The 22,874-nt window shown below is 42.0% G+C and overlaps 1 protein-coding gene across 4 annotated transcripts in view; it reads left to right on the top strand.

Annotated features, from left to right (window-relative positions):
- ADAMTS12 (ADAM metallopeptidase with thrombospondin type 1 motif 12) overlaps nucleotides 1-22,874 on the top strand; it is a 418,668-nt gene that overhangs the window by 239,892 nt on the left and 155,902 nt on the right. For all 4 annotated transcript variants that reach the window (XM_060092771.1, XM_060092772.1, XM_060092769.1 and 1 more), the window contains exons 6-8: nucleotides 12,683-12,807; nucleotides 16,668-16,817; nucleotides 22,392-22,535. In XM_060092771.1, coding sequence (XP_059948754.1) covers nucleotides 12,683-12,807; nucleotides 16,668-16,817; nucleotides 22,392-22,535 — 419 coding nt within the window. The remainder of the gene's footprint in view (nucleotides 1-12,682; nucleotides 12,808-16,667; nucleotides 16,818-22,391; nucleotides 22,536-22,874) is intronic.

The following is a 22,874-nucleotide window of genomic DNA, read 5'->3' as shown; positions in this document are numbered from 1 at the left end:
CAGAGATATTCATGGTCTAGCCTCCGTCCACCTTTCCATTTTTTCCTTGTGTCACTCTCTGCCTCGCTTACCCCACATCCCCCGACTCTGCCCCCCACCCCCCCTCCACTGGACTTCAGATAGGTTCCAGAACACACAAGGCCCCCATCAGCCTCATGGCCTCTGCACTCGAGGTTCCCAGTGCCTGAAGCACCCCTGCCCTGGCTCTGCTCATGGCTGGCACCTTCTCACCTCTCAGGCCTCTGTTGAAATGCTGCCTCTTCAGAGAGGTCTCAATGACCAGCCTACCCAAAGCTGGTCCCACTTAACTGTTCTCCATCACAGAAAGTGATTTACTTCCTTTATTGATACCACTCTTGCAATTCATTAACAGTCTGTGTATTTGTTTACTCTTTTCTTATTTATCTCAGCCACCATCAGAATGTGAATTCCATGAGAGCGGTAACTATGTCCCTTTATCCTTGGCTTTGTCTCCAGCACTGAACACAGTGCCTGGCCATGAATGAATGAATAAATAAATGAATGAAGTAAAATGTAATGAATGGCTGAACCAGCCAACCTGATGAAATGCCTTTGCAATCTATAGCACTTAGCCAGCGGCTGAGATATGTGAAGAAGGGCATCATTCAAATCTTCATCAGCAGGAGATCTGAGGTCAAAATGCTCAAGGCTGGGTTGATTGTTTTCTGAGTAGAAGCCTCCAGGCAGAAGATTTTAAAACAGCGATCTCTGGAGCCTGATCCTTTTTCCTTCTTCTCCCCTCTACCACCCCTATTTCCCTTAGTCACTCAAGATATACTTTGTGTATCTTGGAATACCGATGGATATATTATTTCCCTTCCTGTAAACCTTTTGTTAAGAAAATTTACCCAAAACTTAGAAACCAGGCAAAACAAAAACTATGTGTCCTTTCAGTGTCTAACATGACCTATCTCACTCTATGGGAAGGTAACTTTGTTTGATTATTATTCATGATTGATTAGGGTCTAGACATGGTAAAGTTAGGTGTTAACATGCAGGAAACTGATAGAGTACAAATGGGTTTTGGACAGTAGAGATGGAAATGATTTGTGTCCAGAAAGAAGATAACTCCCAAGATTATGGTTTTGTTGGTCTGTGGAACCTTATATAATTTTGTATCTAATGTAGCAGCCTTAGTCCAGCATTCTTTTTTTTTTTTTAACTGACTATAGTTGCATCAGTTTCATGTATCTGCCTTTGAACCAGCTTTGCCATCTTGCCTGTCTCCTTATTAGTGAGTTAAATATATCTTGAACATGTGCTCACTATATATCTGTATGAGAATTATGTTTTTAACTTTTTGAAAATTATACCTGGATACCTCGGAGGACAAATTTTCACTACTGTATAATGGTCTAGCATATATGCATGCTTAGCTACAGGGGGAAAAAAGGAAGGTTCTTCTGGGTGTGGGAAGGAAAAACTTTTACCCTCTGCAGTTTCAACAGCTGCACTAGTGGGAGCTCAACATGTGGCTTCTGTGGATTTTGGGCCCCTTTTAACTCTGTAGCTCTTCATTCCAGGAAACAATGCCGCCAAAGTCTTGCTTCCAGTGGAATCCTTTGAAAGAACTTGATTGGCCATTACCTCTCTGACCCCGTCACAGTTACATTGTTTTTCTTCTTCCCTTCCTCATTTCTCAAGTGCAATGAGACACAAATGATTTGCTGCAAAAATCCATGGCTTCCTTTCTCCCACTTGCCAAATATCTTCCTCATTCAAGCTTTTATAGAATCTCCAAGTGGTACAAGGTTCATAACTTGACAACAGAATGGTCAGCTCATTGGAGAGTTGCAATTCACAATTCTCATTTTCATGATTCCCAGATCATGGCTCTAGCTATACTTCACATCTTGGACTCATGAGCAGCCCCATCAACAGCAATGATTCCAGCCCTTACCTTACATCAGGGTAGCAGTCACAGGCAGAAAGTACAGTGTGAGGTATTGGGAGGTGATTGCTCTTGAGCAAGGAGACCTGAATTCGAGTCCTAACTCTGTCATCATCCCGTAGGTAACTCTGAGAAAGTCACATCACTGCTCCATCCCTCCTTTTTTCTTCATCTGTAAATGAGAAGCAAGTTGTGGTACGTCAACTGTTTGTCACATGCTGTGCTAGCTGGTGAGGGTACAGATATGAATCAACATCGTATTCCTGATTCTGAGGAGCTTAGCATCTCCTGCACAAAGGCACAGAATAGAAAATTTCAAATTGAGATTGTCATGAATACAAAAAGCAAAAGAGTACCTGGGATAAGGAAGGGTACTTGGATGTCTATGCTGGGTTTTAGAGGATGAGAAGAAATTAACCAGTGAAAAAGGACATCCCAGATAGGGGAACCTAGAAATAGGGACAATAGCCTTAGTGTTTAAACTAGCATTTTATCTGTGAGGGGCTGTGAACACATCACTGATCATGAACCACAAAATGGGAGGCTCAGAAACTCTGTTGTGAAAAAAGGAAACAATGAGATTTTGTCGGAGGCAGGAAAGAAAACAGCCTATCGAAACCTGCCCACCTCCGTTCACACCTGGTCTTGTTCCAGTGTTACCTGTCTCTGTGCGTGACATCATCATCCTTCCTGTTGTAGGAGCCAAAGACCCAGAAGGCATCCATGACACCTCCTTCTCCCCCCTCCACCCTGTATCTAGCCCATCATCATGTACTGACAGTTTTCTCTGCTCGTCACATTTACATCACTTTAATTCAGGATACAGTTATCTCTTTCCTGGGCTATAGTTGTATGTACTTTCTGGCCTGCTTGGATTCCTTTCGATCTTGTTTTCTCATTGCAGCCAGGATGATCTCAAAATGGTAATCTGATTATCTCTACCCTCCTGACACCCCTTTCCAAAGCCCATCCCTGGTTTAAAGCAATCCAGTGTTTTTCTGATTCCCTCTCTAATCACTTACTATGCCCTCCTTGCTCTTGAGATAGAGTGATAGTCTTCTACTTAACATGCTTTCTCCTGCTGCTGGTCTTGTTGTTGCCTGGACTGTCTTCCTTTGTTTTTTTTTTTTTTTTTTTTTTTTTTTTTTTTTGCGGTACGCGGGCCTCTCACTGTTGTGGCCTCTCCCATTGCAGAGCACAGGCTCTGGACGTGCAGGCTCAGTGGCCATGGCTCACGGGCCCAGCTGTTCCATGGCACATGGGATCTTCCTGGACCGGGGCACAAACCCATGTCCCCTACATCAGCAGGCGGACTCTCAACCACTGCACCACCAGGGAAGCCCCTGTCTTCCTTTTTGACTTCACTTAGTTCACACCTTCATCCTTCAGATCTCAGCTCAAGTGTCTCTTGGCTGGGGAAGCCTTCCCTGATGTCCATGCCCAGTAATATTTTATTATATACTTCCACAATACTGCATTTCTCCTTCATAGCCCATATCCGAGTTGTAACTTTACATCTATTTGCCTGACACACTTTCCTCCATTAGTGTGTAAGACTGGGTCTGGCAGAGGTTGGGTCTGGTGTTGCTCGCCACTTAGGCCTACTGGTATATAACGGATAAGAGAAAGAGTGAATGAGTGAGGCCAGCAGTCATTGGGTGAAGATAAGTGGCCAAGTCATGACAAGCCTGTGGCCCCATAAAGGGGTTTGGATCTAATCCTGTGGGAGTCTCTGGTTGATTCCAAACTGAGAGATGAAATGGAGAGAAAGGCGTTAGAGAGATGGCTCTGGGGCTCTGTGGGAAGTGACATGAGGTGGGGAACACTGAGGTAGGTCTCTTCCATCAGTGACTTTCTATGGCTCTCATCTTTCTTACTCAAAGTCATACCTGACAGCTAACACCGTTTTGGACTTCATTTTCTGTGGTGGGTTCCAGAGACTTGGTGATTAACCTACATACATAAAATACAGTTTCTCTATGTCAGTTACTGCCATGTAAAAACCCACTGTGGAATTTCATCACATTTTGAGAATAAATTAGTCTGATGCAATACTAATTTTGGAGCATCCTGGAGACGTCTCAAAGAATAGAGGGTCATATTTTGGACCAGTGGAAACTCAGGTACACAAAGCCATGAGCTGGAAAGGTTTGTCTAGCATATTAAGACATCATGGTGAGATGAGATTGGCCATGTGTTGATAATTTTTGAAGCTAACTGATGGATTCATGGGGAGTTATTACACTACTCCTTCCACTTTGGTATATGTTTGAAATTTTCCATAATAAAAAAGTTTTTAAAAATTAAAAAAAAACATCAGGGACCAAGCAATCAGAGTGGCTTCAGAGATGAGCCAGCTTGCTCTCTGTCCTCTCCTGCCTCCATTCAGCCCTAAATCAAATTCTCATTTCCACTTTATGACCCTAATCCTATCCTTTGAATTTCCATTCTTGCTCAAGGACTCGGACACAAATTTAACCTTTAGCCCTTTCCACTTTAGACCAACTCATTCAATGGCCTCCCTGCTCTACTTTTGGGCTGGGGTTATGGATAGGATTGTTCCCTTCTCTCCTACTCTTGTGAGCAGTTAACATTGTAGTGAGCACAGGTTTATAGTCAGTCCCCCCTCTTTCTAGTCATGTAACCTTTGGTAGGTTACTTATCTGTGTCTCCATTTCTTCGTTTGGTAAATATTTACTTCCTAGGGTTGCTATGAGAATCAAACGTGTTAATTTTTGTAATAGTCAGCCTCGTATCTGGCTTGTAGGAACCACTCCATCAGTGTTACTTGGCAGTATCATTCTTATTCTTATCATTGTCATCATCATCAGGTCCCACAACAACCCTGGAAACTTGTTACTATAATACTCATTTCACAGATGAGGAAGCTGTACCAAAGTCCTTGACAGAAAACAAAAAACCTAAAGGAGAAGGTTAGAATCATAAGAAGTTGGAGACTTCTTTTAAGAACAGGATTTAGACAAAACTGGGATGGGAGCGAGTTGGGATGACGCCAGCCAGATGGGCCCCAGGTTGCTGGGCCATTGAGGGGTAGAGCCTGCTGTGTCAGGCCGGCTTGAAGGAGCAGGAGTAGGGCTGACAGACGGGAGGGAGATGACTTTTCACAGAGAATTTCCCTCTTGGTCTCAGAGTGATTTAGTGTTGGGTTCACTTCTGTGAGCCTCTGGGGTTAAAAGCCTGTTAACTCTGGCAATTCAGGCTGATGACTTCCCTGCCCCCAGCGTGATTTGTGGGTCTGTTATAACCTATAGAACTGCTGCTTTTTCAAGATAAATGTCAAGAATATGGTAAATTAATTCATACATTTATCACTTTTTTAAAAAATCAAGTATCTCGGGCTTCCCTGGTGGCGCAGTGGTTAAGAATCCTCCTGCCACTGCAGGGGACATGGATTCTAGCCCTGGTCTGGGAAGATCCCACATGCCGTGGAGCAACTAAGCTCGTGAGCCACAACTACTGAGCCTGCGCGCCTAGAGCCTGTGCTCCGCAACAAGAGAAGTCACTGCAATGAGAAGCCCGCGCACCGCGACAAAGAGTAGCCCCCGCTTACTGCAACTAGAGAAAGCCCACGCACAGCCACGAAGACACAGTGCAGCCACAAATAAATAAATAACTTTTTAAAAAATCAAGTATCTCTTCCTTTGATCATCAGATGAGTTATTCCTCTTTACTGCTTTTCCCTTCTCTGCCCATTCTCTTTCTTCCAGGAACCTAAGCCTGGCTAGCAGAGCATGATCAGATTGTGCGTTGAATCGCAAATTCTCAAGGAAATCAATACATGATTTTTTTTCATTGTAAAGAGAGAGCTTACAAAGAGAACAATTTATAATAAAAACCATGTTCTTGCAAAATCATCTTCTCTCTCCCATTTGGGACTCTTTCTGAGAGCCACCACTGATTTCCTCTAGGTCACCTCCCTGTCCAATCAGGTTACATACTCAAATAAATAGGAAAGGGGAAGTGGGAAGTGAATTGGACTTGTTTCAGAAAATGAGGTGAGAAAAAATGATGAAAGAACAAAAAGGGAAATCTATTTTTGTTTTCAAAGGAAATACGAAAAATATTTTTCTGGATGGGGGTTTGTTTTGACAAGCTTGAATAATGACAAGGATGCTTTATAGGAAATGTTTAGTACTGTACACGTCTCCCCTTATTCATTGTGTGCCAGTGTGATCTCTCCAAAGCTCTTCTATATCTTGTGTGTGCTGAAAGCTGCATGGTGTTGAGGTGTAGCTAACAACACTAACCAAGGCTCCTGGGATCAAGTACATTCAAGAAACTGCGAAAGTGTTGGACTTAATGTCTTACGAGACTTGGAGATAAAAAGGCTGAGGAGGCTGAAAAAAGTGGTGTTTAATTCAAACTTCCTGGAAGAGTCACAACATCTAGCAGACAAGCAGTAAGCACTGAACTTGTGTTAAATGCCACATATTGTAGATGAAAATTCTGCACAAGGGCAAGGCAACCTGCTACAAATGACCAGCAACTCAGTTAATTATATTTGCTTTGTCTGTAAGAGGACGTGACAGAGGCAACAGGGAGAAAGCAAGCAAGATTTGGGGGTAGACTTTGGGCCAACATTTTTTTTTCTCATGTCAATGAAAATTCAATTAACTATCAAGTTAAGAAGAGGGAATTTTAAAAAGGGAAAAAAAGGTTAAAAAAAGGAAATTTTATTTGAGCTAAACTGAGGGTTATAATCCGGGAACAGATTCTCAGAAAGCTCTGAGAATAACATCACACAGTTTTAACATTTTAACCTAGTGCAGCAAGTGCTGTGAACCAAGATGCACAAGATGTATTTGTAGGAAACTACTCCAGATTGGGGGCAGGGAATGCTCCTTGGAAATGCCCCAATTGAATCTTAAAGAATTAATGGATGCTGAGTAAGTTAAAGGGAGTAAATGATGAGAAAAAGAAGGTGTTCTAGGCAGAGCAAGCAGCCAGAAGAAAGCAAGGAGAAAAATAACATGTACGTGGGCCTGGGGGAAATGATAATACAGGCAGTTTGAATGTTGCTGGAACATAAACTATGAGGTTGAAAATGAAGGGAGGGCTTCCTGGAAGTCAGACTTTAAAGGGTCTTGAGTCTTACATGGTGATGTGAGCGACTTTGATTTTGGCTAGATTAACTTGGCAATGGCAAGGAGGATAGATTTATCTAATTATTTTATTTATTTATTTATTTATTTATTTGGCTGCGTCGGGTCTTAGTTGCAGCACACAGGGTCTCCGTTGAGGCATGAGGGTTTTTTCATTGTGGTGTGGGCTCTTCATTGTGTTGTGTGGGCTTCTCCCTAGTTGTGGCATGTGGGTTTTCTCTCTCTAGTTGTGGCGTGAAGGCTCCAGGGCGCGTAGGCTCTGTAGTTTGTGACACACGGGCTCTCTCGTTGAGGCACGCGAGCTCAGTAGTTGTGGTACGCGGGCTTAGTTGCCCTGTGGCATGTGAGATCTTAGTTCCCTGACCAGGGATCGAACCCACATCCCCTGCATTGGAAGGCAGAATCTTTACCACTGGAACACCAGGGAAGTCCTGGGAGGATAGATTTAAAGAGAAGAAAGAAGAAAGAAGGAGAACAGTTAAGAGATGCTGTAAGAATTAATCCAAGCATAAAATGACGAGGGTTTGAGCTAGGGCAGTTGGGAGTAAAGATGGAGAGGAGGTAAAGTTAGCAGCACATCATGACAGATTGGGATGCCAAATAAGGAGAGAGGAGAGACCAGCAGGAGGACACTGATGGTGGTTCCTGTAACTAAGAGGATGCAGGAAGAATAGCAGGTTAATGTGGGGAGAAAGGATTTCAGGGATGCTGAGCTGTGGGTACCTGTGGTGCCATCTGGAAGGGGGTGTCCATCAAGAGATTTTGGTACATGACTTTGAACTCCAGGAGAGGTTTGGAATGAGATAGAGATTTGAGAGTTAATAGTGTATAGGTGATTTCCCAAAATACAACTGTGATTGAGAGTGAACTAGCAATGAGCCAAAAGCAGGGCAGGAGAAGAGCCCATAAAGGAGCCCAAGAAGTGGCCAGAGAGTAAAACGAGGAAGGAGAGCTGGGGATCTTGGAAGGAGAGGGTCTCTGCCTGTGTTTATCTCCTTCCTGGTGGTGGGAGTGTGAGGTGGGGGAGATAAATAAGCGATAACCATTGATAGGTGAATTGCTAAATCTTTCCAGTTATTCAAAGCAAAAGGCTTAGAGAAGTCTTCAATAGTTTGGAAACCACCATTCCTGGATTAGTATCTGCATACCTTGCATCACAACCTTGCTCTGTCAAAACCTGCTGAATTACTCCCCTCTCTGGACTGGATTTCCTCATTGTTTAAATGAGAAGTTTGGATTTATAGTTCCTAAGATCCTTCAGGGAAATGGGCTCGTAGTAACGATGGGAAAATTGGAGGCAGAGTTTATGCTGCGGCATCTGGAAGATGACTGCTTTCCCCGTGATGGTGAAGATATGTCCTTGCTGACACTGAATTTGGCTCAGAATCCAGGGACAGTGGATTTTTGTAAACATTCACTTTTCCTCAAACAGACACATGTGGATTGGTATGTAAGTTCTTCCAAAATCGTGAGTCCAGCCAATGTATAAAAGGACAATATAGCACAGGGAGATCAGCTCGGTGGTTTGTGACCACCTAGAGGGGTGGGATAGGGAGGGTGGGAGGGAGGGAGATGCAAGAGGGAGGGGATATAGGGATATGTGTATATGTATAGCTGATTCACTTTGTTATAAAGCAGAAACTAACATACCATTGTAAAGCAATTATACTCTAATAAAGATGTTTAAAAAAAAAAGGACAATATCGAAGCAAAAAACTGAGTTTTTCCAGTCTGGCAATATCTCACCTTGAGCTGTGTGCCCCCTCCAGGGACTGTGAGCTGCAGGAGGACATTTTGAGAGGGGCTCCATCTGCTTCTGCCTGTGTGGCCACCTTGGCTCTAACAAGCTTTTACATTCATGGCTATTTAAATAGGGAACTTAACTGAACCTCAGAGTGGGTGTGTGGGTATGTGGGTCTGTGAGGTATGGGCTCTTCCTACCCACTGTAACCCATCTGAAAGATTATAGGTTCCCTTTGATTCAAAACTCTGGGAACTCACACGTATTTAATTAGTAAGTAACCCACATAGACTCATACTGAAAAGTGCTTTAAAACAGCAGTCCCCAACCTTTTTGGCACCAGGGATCTGTTTCGTGGAAGTCAGTTTTTCCATGGATAGGGGCGGGGTGGTATGGTTCAGACAGTAATGCCAGCGATCAGGGAGCAGGGGCTTTCAGGCAGTGACATGAGCGATGGGGAGCGGCAGAACCCCTGCTTTATAAGACCTTCTATTGCAACCCTCTAGCCTTGATTCAGATCAGTTATTATTTTTAAGATATTAAAAAAATTTTTTGAGGTAATTGTAGATTCACGTGCAGTTGTAAGAAGTAGTACAGAGAAATCCCATATACCCTTCACCCAGTTTCCCCCAGTGGTAACATCTCATATAACTTTGGTATATTAGAACCAATAAACTTATATTCATACAAACTACCTACCTTATTCAGATTTCACCAGTTTTACAAGCACTAATTGATGTGTGAGTGTGTGTGTATTCACAGTTAGTTCTATGCAATTTTAACATGTATAGATTTCTGGAACATTTGCCACAGTACAGAACAGTTCCATTACAAAGATCCCTCATGCTACCCTTTTGTACCTCCTTTCTGCCTACTGACCTAACTCCTAGAAAGCACTAATCTGTTCTGCGTCTCTATAATTTTGTCATTTCAAGAATGGTATATAAATGGAATCGTATAGTATATAACCTCTTGAGATTGTTTTCATTCAGTGTAATTCCCTTGAGATCCGTCCAAGTTGTGTGTATGGAGAGTTTGTTCCTTTTTGGTCCTAAGTAGCATTCCATGGTATATAACAGTTTATTTAACCATTCACTCATTGAGGGACATTTGGGTTGTTTCCAGTTTTCTGCTATCATGCATGAACTATCTGCTAGCTACTATTTCTGCTATTTGCTATCATGCTATAAACATTCCACTACAGGCTTTTGTGTGAGCATAAGTCTTCATTTCTCTGGGACAAATGTCCAGAAATGTAATTGCTGGGTCATATGGTAGTTGCATGTTTAGTTTTTTAAGAGACTTCAAACTGTTTTCCATAGCGGCTATACCATTTTACATTCTCACCAGCAGTGTATGAGTGACCCAGTTTTACCACATCCTTACCATCGTTTGGGTGCTGTCACTTTTTAAAATTTTAGTCATTCTGATAGGCAGGTAGTAATATCTCATTGTGGTTTTAATTTGCAGTTCTCTGATGGCTAATGAGGTTGAACATCTTTTTGTTGTGCTTATTCGCCGTCTGTATATCCCCTTCAGTGAAATGTCTCTTCATGTCTTTTGCCTGTTTTCTCATTGTTCTATAAAAGAACAACTCAACAATAAATGTTGAGTTTTGAGAGATCTTTAGATTTTCTAGAGGCAAGTCCTTTGACAGCTATATGTCTTACAAATACTTTCTCCCACTCTGTAGCTCATCTTTTCATTCTCTTCACAAGCTTCTCTCAGAGCAAAAGTTTTTCATTTTGATGAGGTCCAATTTTTCAGTTTTTCCTTTTCTGGATCATCTGATTAGTATCCAGTCTCTGAACTCTTTCCCTAGGGACCCAAGATTTTCCCCTATGATTGTTTTTGAAAGGTTTATAGTTTTACATTTTACATTTCAGTCTGTGATACATCTTGAGATAATTTTTGTATAAGGTGTGAAGTTTAGATCAAGACTCATGTCATTCCTCAGAATTTTGTAATTTTCCAGATACAGATCCTGTACATGTTTTGTTAGATTTATTTATTCATTTATTCATTTTATTTATTCATTTTCTTTAGAACAATGCAAAATGGCATTATTTTTTAATTAATGAGTATTCTTTCAGAGACTTCCTCCCCCCAAAACAAACAAAAAAACAAACAAACAACAAATGTAGGGTTTAAAACAAACCTCAAAGCAATCTAACCATAGCTGATGTTTTGTCTGATAACTTGCCTTGTCTGAAGGGGAAGTAAGGCACCTTTCTAATGAGGCTGGTCACCAATTAGAAGTACAGCTTCATCAAGGAGCCCCTGTTCTCATAGTCTTTGATTCAGTAACTGACCTGAGTGACCTTCAGCTAGTTCTTCACTTCTCTGAGGTTTAACTTCCTCTTATTATAAAATGAAAATAACAATGCTTTCTTTACAAGTAATGCTGAGAAGATGAAATTAAATTAGATAAGAGAATTTATGTGAAAATATCTGGCACATGAGTAAATGATCAAGAAATGTTTCTTTCCTTCCTTTTTTCCTTTCCCATCCTTCTACCCTCCACCCTCACTCCTTTTCTTTCCTCCTCTTTTCTTCCTTTCCATTTGTAATTCATACCACCTAGCCAGTTCTTTATGGTGGGTGTGGGATGTTTGTTGCAGTAGGATTCCTGTTCTAACTACAGTTTGACTAGTTGAATAGGAGACTGACTCACCTGTGCCCAGCTAGTCCCCAGAACCTCTCTCCCTCCACCATCGTATACCCTATAATGGATGATATAATGATGAGGATTGTTAAATAATGAAGTCTGTTGCTTTTATTTAAATTCTTTACACTAGGGAGTTCAGTGAGTTTTTATGAGTGATGAGCCACCTGTCTGTGTTTTCATGAAGGGAAGGTGATCTATGGTAGTCAATTAGCATGGGTGCGGGGACCTGGGAGTACCTCTGACAGGCAACTGAAGCGTCTCAGGCCTTGTTGGATTTGGGTGTGGGCCTTAGCAAAATACAGAATATAGAGAAGCAAGCTCATAGTTTGATGTAGAGACAGCCCTGAAGATCTTGGGCTGAGCCCAGAGTAATAGACTCAGATTAAAGTAAGCCAAGGGAGGTAGTCATTCTCCATGTAGAACCCACCCTGTATAAGAGATGGCTCTATATAGAGACCCCGAAGAAATGAGGCAAGGGAAAGGAATTTCTCCTTTAGAAATTCGAATTAAACTGGAGCCCTTCTAGGACTGATTATCCCTTTTTTCTTCTCTCCCATTTGACAAGTGTCATCCAGTTAATTTAGAACAAGCCCTCTCCTTCCATCTCCAATAGTAACTGCGGGCCAGCTAGATATGACTCGGGAGCCCTTGAAGTTGCAGGCTGGGGCATCTACCCCAGTGTCCTAATTGTTGTCAGACAATAAACGATCCTAACTGGTTAAAAGCCTGGAGAGATTACGTCACCCTCTGCCCTTTACCCACAGATGTCAAACCAAGATGGAAACCATGGGCAAGGAAACATCCAGTACATCCTTGCAGGATACCTCATGAAAGGAAGATGCTTTTTGTTGAAAATCTATTCATTTTGCATTAGAAATAAAAATGTCTCTTTGGAATTGTATTGGCTTAGGAAGAAGATAACCAGTAGAAATAGAACTTCAAACAGATCTTGGTCTTTGCTAATATATTTTTAGTTTTTCTTCAAGGGCTACTTGTCCCAGTAATAATTTCTATTCTGCAGTTCTCCCTTTTACGTTCTTTTAGGGGAAGTCATGGGAATGATAGTGTTTAGAGCAGGGGGTTGGCCCAGAGGAGTACATTGGCCTCCCCAAATTCTTGCCAGATGTCTGAGACACCCACCCAGAGCTCATCTCACTTAGCTGCTTCTGAAGACTAAAGTGATGGGCTCTGACCACAGAAAACTCACCCATGCCAATCTCTTCCTCTTCTTTCTCCAGCAAGGATTGAAAATAGTTCACCATGCAGAGAAGACACTGTCCAGCTTCTGTAAGTGGCAGAAGAGCATCAATCCCAAGAGTGACCTCAACCCTGCCCATCATGATGTGGCCGTCCTTCTCACCAGGTACCCCAGAGCCAGGGGCTGCAAGGCAGGGAGGGCTGGCGGGTGAAAGGGTTGCCAGGTATTCAAACTCATGAGATTCTTCTGCTCTTTGCTGCTCTTGTCATTTAAAAGGCAGCGTCTATCAACTAGACACTTCCTGACTCCCATACCAGTAAGGGAGCAGTCAGCAAACTTGCTAAATGTGCACAGCTCTCTGTGTTAATAAACTGCATCTGCTCTTTCCTGTCCCAGTGATTATTTCATCTTTAAAACTGGCTTTTCAGTGCAGCTATATAAACAATCAGGAAGCTTGTTAGCAGATCCTCATTAAAGGCTCTTTAACTCTTAAACATGGAACTTCTCATCCTTTAATTTTCTTTCTAAAAATTTCCTCCAATTTAGAAACCTGCAACTATCTCTACAGAAATCAGTCCTCCTTGTAATCCAACTCTGACTGATGTTGAAGACAGAATATGGGGAGAAGGTCCTCCCCTGAATAGGCAGAGTGGTTTGCTTGCACCTTTCTCCCTTTTACCCTCATGAAGATACTATTTGTTCTGACTACAGAGAGACCCTATGGTGCTAAAGAAGAACCGTCAGACCTTCTAGGACTCATAGCTGTGAAAAGCTAGTGAATTTACCTGATCAACCTAGGCTGTTGGAATGCTATGTTTGCTCATTGATTCAATAAATATTTTTTGAGTACCTACTATGTAACAGGAACTATTTTAATCTAGACAAATGAAGCTCTTAATGGGCGGAAAGTAAGTTTTCACTGGGCACTCCTATGCACATTCAGAGACATCCTGAAATCCAGAGATGTGTAGTGGAAGAGGCCTTTCAACCTGGCCCTCCAGCTGAAGAGACCCTCATGAGCGGAAAGGCCCTGGGTGTCTGTTTGTTGTCCCTGGGGAGGACAGGCTGCCCCTGAACATCTTGGCTTGTCATTTGTCCCTTTGTCAGGGTTATCCCAGTGCATAGGTTATGTACAAGGGATGATAATCAGCCCCCACCCTATCCAAATTTCTGTCTTACCCTGACCCCAAATTCCAATCATCAGAATCACTCTTTTGAGTGATAGTATCAAAACTTCAGTTGAATGCAAATACGTTCCAAAATAAGTCCGTGGCATAAACCTATTACATTAGGTTCATTAGGTCTTATGACACCTGGGTTGATCATAGCTCCCCTGGGAAATAGGTTGGTGTGGGTGTAGAATGTAAGCACAGAGGCTTTGGGGATCCAGCAGGCAGCCAGGGAACATGAGGACCTAGGCAAGTGGCCAGGGGAAGACTTCGGTCTAGGCAGGACCTGACTGTAGGGAAGAACCCTGGATCATGGGACCAGCATTGGCCACCTGGCATCTGTGTCTCAGCACCGTCTCTTTTCTTTCCCTGAAAGCAGAAATAGTTTCTCCTCTCATTCTCACATGCATAAATCAATGAGTTAATGACAGTTGGCAAATAGGGAGTATTTGACACGGGCCAGGCCCTATGCTACGTCTGTTAGAACAATCATCATTCCATTTAATCCCCACAACAACCCTGGTGGTTCATTACTGTCAGTCATTCCTATTGTACAGGTGGGGAAACTGAGGCTTAATTATATCACTTGCCCAAAATCTCACTGCTTTTAACAGGTACAGTAGAGACTTAAATCCAGGTAGCTTGACCCCAATAGCCATACTATTACCCAGTAAGAATATGAAGGATCTGTTCTCCTTTTTTTCTTACTGTTATAATTTTTCTTCCTTAGAACAAGGGTCAGGTTTCAAGCTTTAATGAACCTCACCAAGTCCTAGACAGTAGAGAGAATTTCAAGTTCTGAAGCAGGATTTCTCAATATCAACACCATTGACATTTTGGGTTGGCTAATTCTTTGCTGTGAGGGGCTGTGCATTGAAGTGTATTTAATAGTATCCCTGGGGGCTTCCCTGGTTAAACTTGGTTAAGAATCCACCTTCCAATGCAGGGGACTTGGGTTCGATCCGTGGTCTGGGAACTAAGATCCCACATGCCACGGGGCCACTAAGCCTGTGTGCCACAGCTACAGACCCCATGCACTCTGGAGCCCACGCACCACAACTAGAGAGAAGCCCACGCACCACAAGAAAAGATCCTGCATGCCACAGCTAAGATCCAACGTAGCCAAAAATAAATAAATAAATATCAGAAACAAAACAAAACAAAACACAGTATCCCTGGCCTCTACCCATGAGATGGCAGTAGCACCCTCCTTGAAGTTGTGACAGCCAAAACTGTCTCCAGACATTGCCAGATGTTCTCTAGGAGGGTGCGGGAACAAAAATCAACCCCTGTTGAGAACCTCTGCTCTGAAGAAGTAAGTAGGCTCAGGAAGGGAGGGAAGTATAAGACTGAACTTGCCTCTGGAGGACTATGCTGAGATCCACTTCAACAGAGCTCGCTATAGAGGTACATTCAGTAGAAGGTGGGTTTGATGTGAACACACCTTGTGAAATGGGGCTGGTGGCTGCATGCCAAGGCGTGTTTTCTCTTTTACTATCCCCAGTGCATGGTGGAGGTGGAGCTGGTCTCCTCCTGGGAGCTTAAGCTCTTTGCCTGCAAGACCACCCCTATTTTACAATCCATTTGTTACCTGCTTTTATCTTCTTTAGTGCTGGATACTTAATAGGCACTCAGTGAATAGTTATTTAAGGGACCCAACTTCCTGCACTTTCAGAAAGTTGGTAGATTACCAAAAACCATCATTCATCTTTTCCCAGCAGCTCCATGCAGACCTAGACTTTTTTTTTAATGAAATAATAAAAAGTAAATCTAGCAGTAGGGGTGGAAAAGTGTTTGGTCGGTCCTCCCACAGACTCAGAAATTATTCGAAATGCTTGGGCTATATGATCCAGTCTAGCTCTCCAACACGGAACTACCACTACTAGTAGGGGTGCGGATTCACGTCTGCTGCACATGCTGGGAGATGACTGTTGCTTTCTCCTGTTCCATTGTCCCAGGCATTGCCTCTTGGAGAACTGAGAACTTATGGAGGTTCTCAGAGCCTGAACCTTTCCTATGGCCCAATGGACACAAAAAGCAGACCATTTATTGCCAGAAATTGCACCCACACAAACCCCATGATCTGAAGGTCTGCAACCAGTTAAAGCTCAGAACTCTGTTGGCATTTGTGCTAGTCTTTCTTGGCAAAGACTTCTTGAACTAAAGAAAACCATATGACTAATTAACGACTCTTCAAAACTCTTGTCACTGATTGAAATGAGTCCTTCTAGGATATGGGAACACATTTTTATATTTAAAAGCTGTAACTAGTATTTTTAAGATTCTAAGAGTGTTTATTTGTGTGTCCATCCCCTCCCATATGCAGTATTGTTAGGGTGGTGGAACTGGAGAGACCATTAATTTGATCTCTGGATGGGTTGATTGCACCAATTCCCTTTTTCATGAATGACTAAAAATTCTCAGATGAGTTTTGATGACAGACCTCAGAACGACCAAAAATGTGTTTCATGTTTGGAAAGACCTCAGCCACTGATGGTTGTCCCTTCCCTATTTAAAAGTTCAAATTAATTCCAGTTTTCAATCAAATCCTTCCCTTATGGGTCAAATAATATAATTATTAAGATTAAGAGCAAAAGCAACTCAAAGTAAAACATTTGCCATATTTTCCTACTTTTTTCAGGTGTTAGTGAGATTCAGTCATCAAGTGGTGAAATCAGAATAATTCTAGTGAATTCAAAATTGCTCCCTAATTCGTATGGACTATTAAAACAATTTTAATCATGCTTTACAGACCGTATTGAATGTGAATTAATACCCCGATATTTTCCAGGAGGGGTTTTTTTTTTTTCCAGATGTCTCTTTGGGTACCTACTCATCTCTGTTCTCTACTTTCAGAAAAGACATCTGTGCTGGTGTCAATCGCCCCTGTGAGACTCTGGGTCTGTCCCACCTGTCGGGAATGTGCCAGCCTCACCGGAGTTGTAACATCAATGAAGATTCTGGACTCCCCTTGGCTTTCACAATAGCCCATGAGCTTGGACACAGGTAAAGGACCAAGAAAACTGAGATCTCTTCCTCATGTTCATGCATCAGTATCAGTAGAGGGAATGGAGGGAAACTTAAACAGGGTGTCAGGAGAATCTGATTTCATTGTGGCTTGAGAATCACCCTCTTAAACCTCTGCTTCCTCATCCGTAAAGGGGGTAATGGGGAATCACACACGACAAAGATTCCACTGTCTTCTCTGCTCTGACCCGTTGTACCATCGACATCACAGAATCAAAGAGGCCACTGCAATTCTCTGAGTTAGAATGAAGTGAGCAGAAACAAGGAGATAAGCTTTAACTTAATTGATTAATTCAGGAGTAACAATCCCTATTTAGTTCTTATGAAATTGTAATATTGTTAATATCATTAAAAAGTCATAAACCTTAACATTTTGTGCCCTTACTTGATGCCAGTTGCTTTGCATTGTGTCACTGAATCCTCTCAACAACATTATGAAGTAGATACTATTGTTAGTCCCATTTTACTTATATGTATTAAAGGAGAACACTGAATAAAGAAAAAATGGAAAACTGCTATAAACTTGGAAAGCCCAGCAGACAAACGCCAGTTAACAGAAGGTCCAAGCTGTCACACAAATGTGTGAATTTGATTAGGTGAATTGACTGAAGGCAGGTTTCAGAAAGGTTGAATAAAGGAATAATGAGGATTCTGGATTCTCTAGGTGTCAGAAGTTCCCATGGAGGCAAGATCTTAGCTTATTCATAATTTATTGGTGTATGTATTAACCACAAATAAGAGAAGAGCACACTGGTTGGAAGCTCAGAGTGGGGAGTCATTGTCAATGGCTCAACTACACCCCTGCCTGTTATGTAGCCACCAGCCTGGGTCTCCCCCCTCCAAAAAGGAAGCAGAACACTGGGCATGTTTGGGGTATCCAGACAGAAAAGGAGGTGGGATTAGGAAGAACCCTGTTGACTGGATTATTCAAGGCCCAGCCTCTCTGGCCTGAGCTTCCCCACCATTTTTCTCATATAATATTGGAACTTTTCAAAATATTTTACCTGAAGTACAAAACCAGAGTATCGGCTTGGGAGGTCAGAAAAGTGAGTGCTTATTCTGGCTTTTCCATCAACCAGTATTATGACCTTAGAGAATTCCCTTCACCTCTTTGCACTTATTTCCTTATCTCTGAAATGAGTAGGTTGAATTAGGTACTGTGATTTCTTTGATCCTTACCAAAAAGCCCTGGGAGATAAATGTGATATATTCTAGTATCCTTAATTATCAAAAATTCAAATACAAAGAAGTTAAGGGACTTGCTTATGATTAAATAATGATTGGGGACAGAATGCTAGGTCTTGAAAAGACCAGGCCATAGTTGTTGGCATGTTGATAATAAGTAGGCAAAATGAAAATTATTAGTATGTGCAAATGTATAGGCATCCTCAATCCTGATATGTGGAAGGACTGTCCCTTGTAACTTCCAATAAAGTCATTGGTATCAGCAGCATCTGCTGACCAAGCAACATCAAGTGAATATAACTAGGTCAAACTGAGAAATGATTGCTCAAGACATTCCCAGCAATGGTATGCCCAAGCTAAAGAAAAGTGGAGAAGACATTCTCAAATGCTCACCACTTGTGTCCAAAGAATGGATCCTTTATATACTCAATTCAACTTGGCAGTTTTTAAAAAGTAAACTAGTGGTAATACTGCCATGTGATCCAGCAATTGTACTCCTGGGCATTTATCCTGGAGAAATGAAGATTTATGTTCATACCAAAAAGCCTATACATGAATTTTTTTTTGCACATCTTTATTGGAGTATAATTGCTTTATAATGTTGTGTTAGTTTCTGCATGAATGTTTATAGAGGCTTAATCTTAATGCCAAAAACTGGAAGAAACCCAGGGGTTGTTTCAACTCAATATGGTGAATGGTTAAATAAAATGTGATGGATCCATACCATGGAATACTACTCAGCAAGAAAAAGGAACCAACTATTGATACATGCAATGACCTTGATGAATCTTTGAACAATTAAGCTCAGTGAAAGAAGCCAATCCCAAAATGTTACATAGTGTAAGATTCCATTTATGCAGCATTATTGAAATAACAAAATTATCTAAATAGAGAACATATTAATGGCTGCCAGGGTTTGAGGAGGGAATGGGGGAGGGAAAGAAGTGGGTGTGGCTATAAAGTGCAACGTGAGGAATCCTTGTGATGGTGAAAATGTTCTGTCTTGACTGTATCAACATCAGTATCCTGGTTGTGATATTGTATTACAGTTTTGCAAGATGTTACCATGAGGGGAAAGTGGTTAAAGAGTACATGGGACCTCTTTGTATTATTTCTTACAACTTGCATCTGAATCTATAATGATATAATAATATAAATTTAATATATAAATATAATAAATTAAAAGTTTAATTTTTAGAAGGGGACCTTGGGCCATGTACAGATGACCTAAATAGAACACTGTCTTCTAAATGGCAAAAAAAAAAGTTTTGGGTCACTGATAAGAAAGACAAAGTTGAAGGAAGACATATAACCTTGAGTTTGAGTGATAGAAAAAAATGCTTTGGTAAGACACAAAACTGAAGAAGAGAAGACATTAGGAGTGTTCTGGAGTGTCCTGAGAAACTTGTTCATAGCTAAAGATGCTTCTGAGGTATTTAGTTCTTTCTTTAGGTGTAAAGTTCTAACTAGCTGTGGACCAAACTGAGAAACACTGGGCAGATCAATGAAATGGCCTGCAGCTGCCCGGAAAAAGAAAGATACAATAAGCTACTATCCTAAGAAGATACTCATTATCGTTCAATGACAAAGATACCCCATTGTTCTTGAAAACTTAGTTGTTTCATCACTGATTGCGTAGGATGCAAAACAGAAAGTGAAGTTAACTAACTTATGCTATGGCCTAAATAAATAATTTGATTTTTATTCTGAGAAAATTTAAAATTCTGTTTATGAGAAGCCTGGATTATATCCATCATCCATACCTAAGCTCTCATCCCTTATTGGGTGAGTTACCAAAAATGAAGATGGAATTCCAGCAGGAAATTTAAAAACCTCTCTGAGACTTAGCATCCTTTTCCTTTAAGTAATGAAAATATCACGATAGTGATGAACACTTAAAGTGCAATATCCACCCAATATATCCCACTCTTCTGGATTGTGATATTCCATTTATTTCATTTATAGAGCTTTGCTTGTTGCATATACCAAATTTATATTTTCTGAATGCGTTAGAAAAGCTCACATTCATACTTTGATGATTCTTGTTCTCTGCTGGTTCTGCTCCACCATAAAATAAACAGTAAAAGGCAGGGAATGTCTCACCAAGTGATACCCTGAAACCCAGGCAGTGACTTAGCTTACCGTTTCATGTCTATAATTTCATAAACCCATCTAACAGGAATTACAAAACAAAGATGTAGTAAAGTAGGCTAATCCAACAGCCCAGTTAGTTGTTTCAGACTGTAGTAGGCTCCTTACTCCAAGCTGCTCTTGAGGTTCATCCCGCCTGCTGGAAAGTAGCTTCCTGGAAACACCTTCCATCCCTTTTACCCCATGTGCTTTCCTTGTCTCTCATTATTCATTGACCCACTGATCCCATGTGATAGGAGTGCTCCCCCCATTTAGAGAAAGTAGACATGTCCAGAGGGACCTTTGTTTTGTAGCACTGCTTTTCTTTTGTTGGATGGGAGCACAGAGGAGTGATAAAGCTGGAGGGGGAATGCTTTAGTGAATTAAAAACTTTAGAGGGAACAAAATCAGTTCCTTTTGGGGAACTAATATATTTAGAGTATAGGTTTGAAGCCACCCAGTATATAGGATCCAGCCATATGGCTTGTCTTATGGGTTTTTTGGCCACGAGGCATGTGGGATCTTAGTTCCCTGACCAGGGATCAAACCTGTACCCCCTGAATTGGAAGGTGAAGTCTTAACCACTGGACCCCCAGGGAAGTCCCGCTTGCTTATTGGAATAGCCAGTGCTAGAAAAACAATTACTCATGGAGATTTTTAGAACCATGCTTGTTTAGGATTTTTCCTAATTATTGAACAGGTGAACTTGTGGAATACTTTATGAACTGGGTAGGACTGGATTTGCAACAGGCTGGGGAAGGCTTGCTCGGGGTGGGGGGGGAACCCAACTTTCATTGAATTAAATTCTTTGTGGTTGGGTGGTGAGAGATCTGTAGATTAATTCTCTGACTCCTTTGTGAGTATTGTATTCATGTGGAATGTGATCAGAGTCTGTAAGTAAGTTGATAACATCTTAATGCATTAAAAATAATACAAGAAAATCCCTAAATCCCCCAAAGACTATTTTCTGCAAGAGTTGCTAACGTTGATCAGGAGATTTTATTAAAGTTAGATATGAGCTTCCCTGTCAGAGGGATTGAATTTCACTAGCAGAGTAAAAGGTCATAATTTCCTCTGTTCAGATTTGGAAAGTGAGCCAACATCTCTGGGTTGTAAGTGTCCAATAAGCAGATTCCAGCGGAGAGGGGTCTTGTGGGGACTCAGAAGTCATCTTGATGGTGATCCTGAGGATGTGGCTTATAAACTGACACTTCTCAGTCTGCCCGTTTCCCACACACCTCCTTGCCATGGGAGTCAGTTAAGCACTTTAGGGCCTTTCAAAGCTGCTTCACCTCATTATCCCTGGCAGTGGGAGGTCAGGGAGCCAACCGAGCAAGACACAGACAAGAGCACTGATTTAGGAGCACAAAGATCTGCAGAAGACCTAGTTTTGCCACAAACTAGCTCATGACTTTTGACAAATCTCAAACTCTCAACTTACTTATCTAGAAAAGGAAAATAAGCCAGCTAGACAGTGATAAAAACAGCAATAAAAAGTTGCTGTCATTTATACAACATATATATATGCCAGGCACCTTGCTAAGTGATTTTCGAACTTTATTCCACTCAAATCTCATCCCAAGACTATGATGATGACTCCATTTTCTGCTCGGTGAAACTCAGCAAGTTTCAGTAACTCACAGATCCTTAAGTAGCAGAGCTGGAATTCAAATCCAAATCATCTGTCTTCAGATACCCCGCTCTTAACCCTTGTGTAAGGTCTCCCTAATGTCTGATGTTGGAGGGCTCATAACAATACTAGAAAGAAATCCATCCCCTCCAAGCTTGTGGCCTTTGACAAAGTCTTCCATAGGTTTCCCCTCTCATGCTCTCCCTTAAATTATGATGAAAAGGGAAGAGGAAGGTTTTGCTCTTTTGTGCTACGGTTGCTACAGCAGGAAAAAGAGGACAGCTGGACGCAAGATTTGCCCCCTGACTCTAGTCTTATAGAAGCCAAAGCCAAACTGGAAGCTTTTAGCTTTCTGCCAAACAGAAGTTTTTGAATTAGCCACATGGCTCCCAGGGTTGTGTATTTGAAACAAAGCCATGCCTGAAATGTTTCCTGTGCTTTTGAGTTAAAAATTAGCTAGACCCCTCCAACTTCAAAGGCCCGCTTTGTAATCAGATGCCTTCTGCACAGGGGTGGCTCTCCGTGGGTTATTTTCACCTTGGAGAAACTGGTTTTCTCCTTGTTTCACGCCTGCCTCCTTTATATCCTTGTGTCTGTGCCCCCTGCAGCTTCGGCATCCAGCATGACGGGAAGGAAAATGACTGTGAGCCTGTGGGCAGGCACCCGTCCATCATGTCCCGCCAGCTCCAGTACAATCCCACCCCACTGACGTGGTCCAAGTGCAGCAAGGAGTACATCACCCGCTTCCTGGAGTAAGTGACCACACATCTCATGACAGCCTCACTTGGCTTTCTATAAACCGGAAGTCACTTTGAGTTCTACCCGAGGCCCAGAAAAGTCTCAGTTCCTCTCACAGGTCACAGTATGAGGGTGGCAACAGAAGGGGTGGACCTCACTGCTGCTTTCTGACCCTGAGATCTAGGTGGGTTTTGCCTCCAGCCTCAGCCAGGTGAATACTCTGTCTCCCCCCACCCCCCCTTCAGCTTGCTTCTGTCTAAAGGTGGCTCTTTATGACCTGATTGTGAGTTAAGTCCCTGGGGACAGGCAGAAGCAACCAGGACAAGTCAGTGGTCACTGTACCCCATTTGGGG

Source organism: Mesoplodon densirostris, chromosome 3, assembly GCF_025265405.1.
Source record: "Mesoplodon densirostris isolate mMesDen1 chromosome 3, mMesDen1 primary haplotype, whole genome shotgun sequence".
NCBI classification, from domain to species: domain Eukaryota; kingdom Metazoa; phylum Chordata; class Mammalia; order Artiodactyla; family Ziphiidae; genus Mesoplodon; species Mesoplodon densirostris.
Note: the sequence above shows the minus strand (reverse complement) of the source record. Positions and strands in the feature narration are given on the sequence as shown.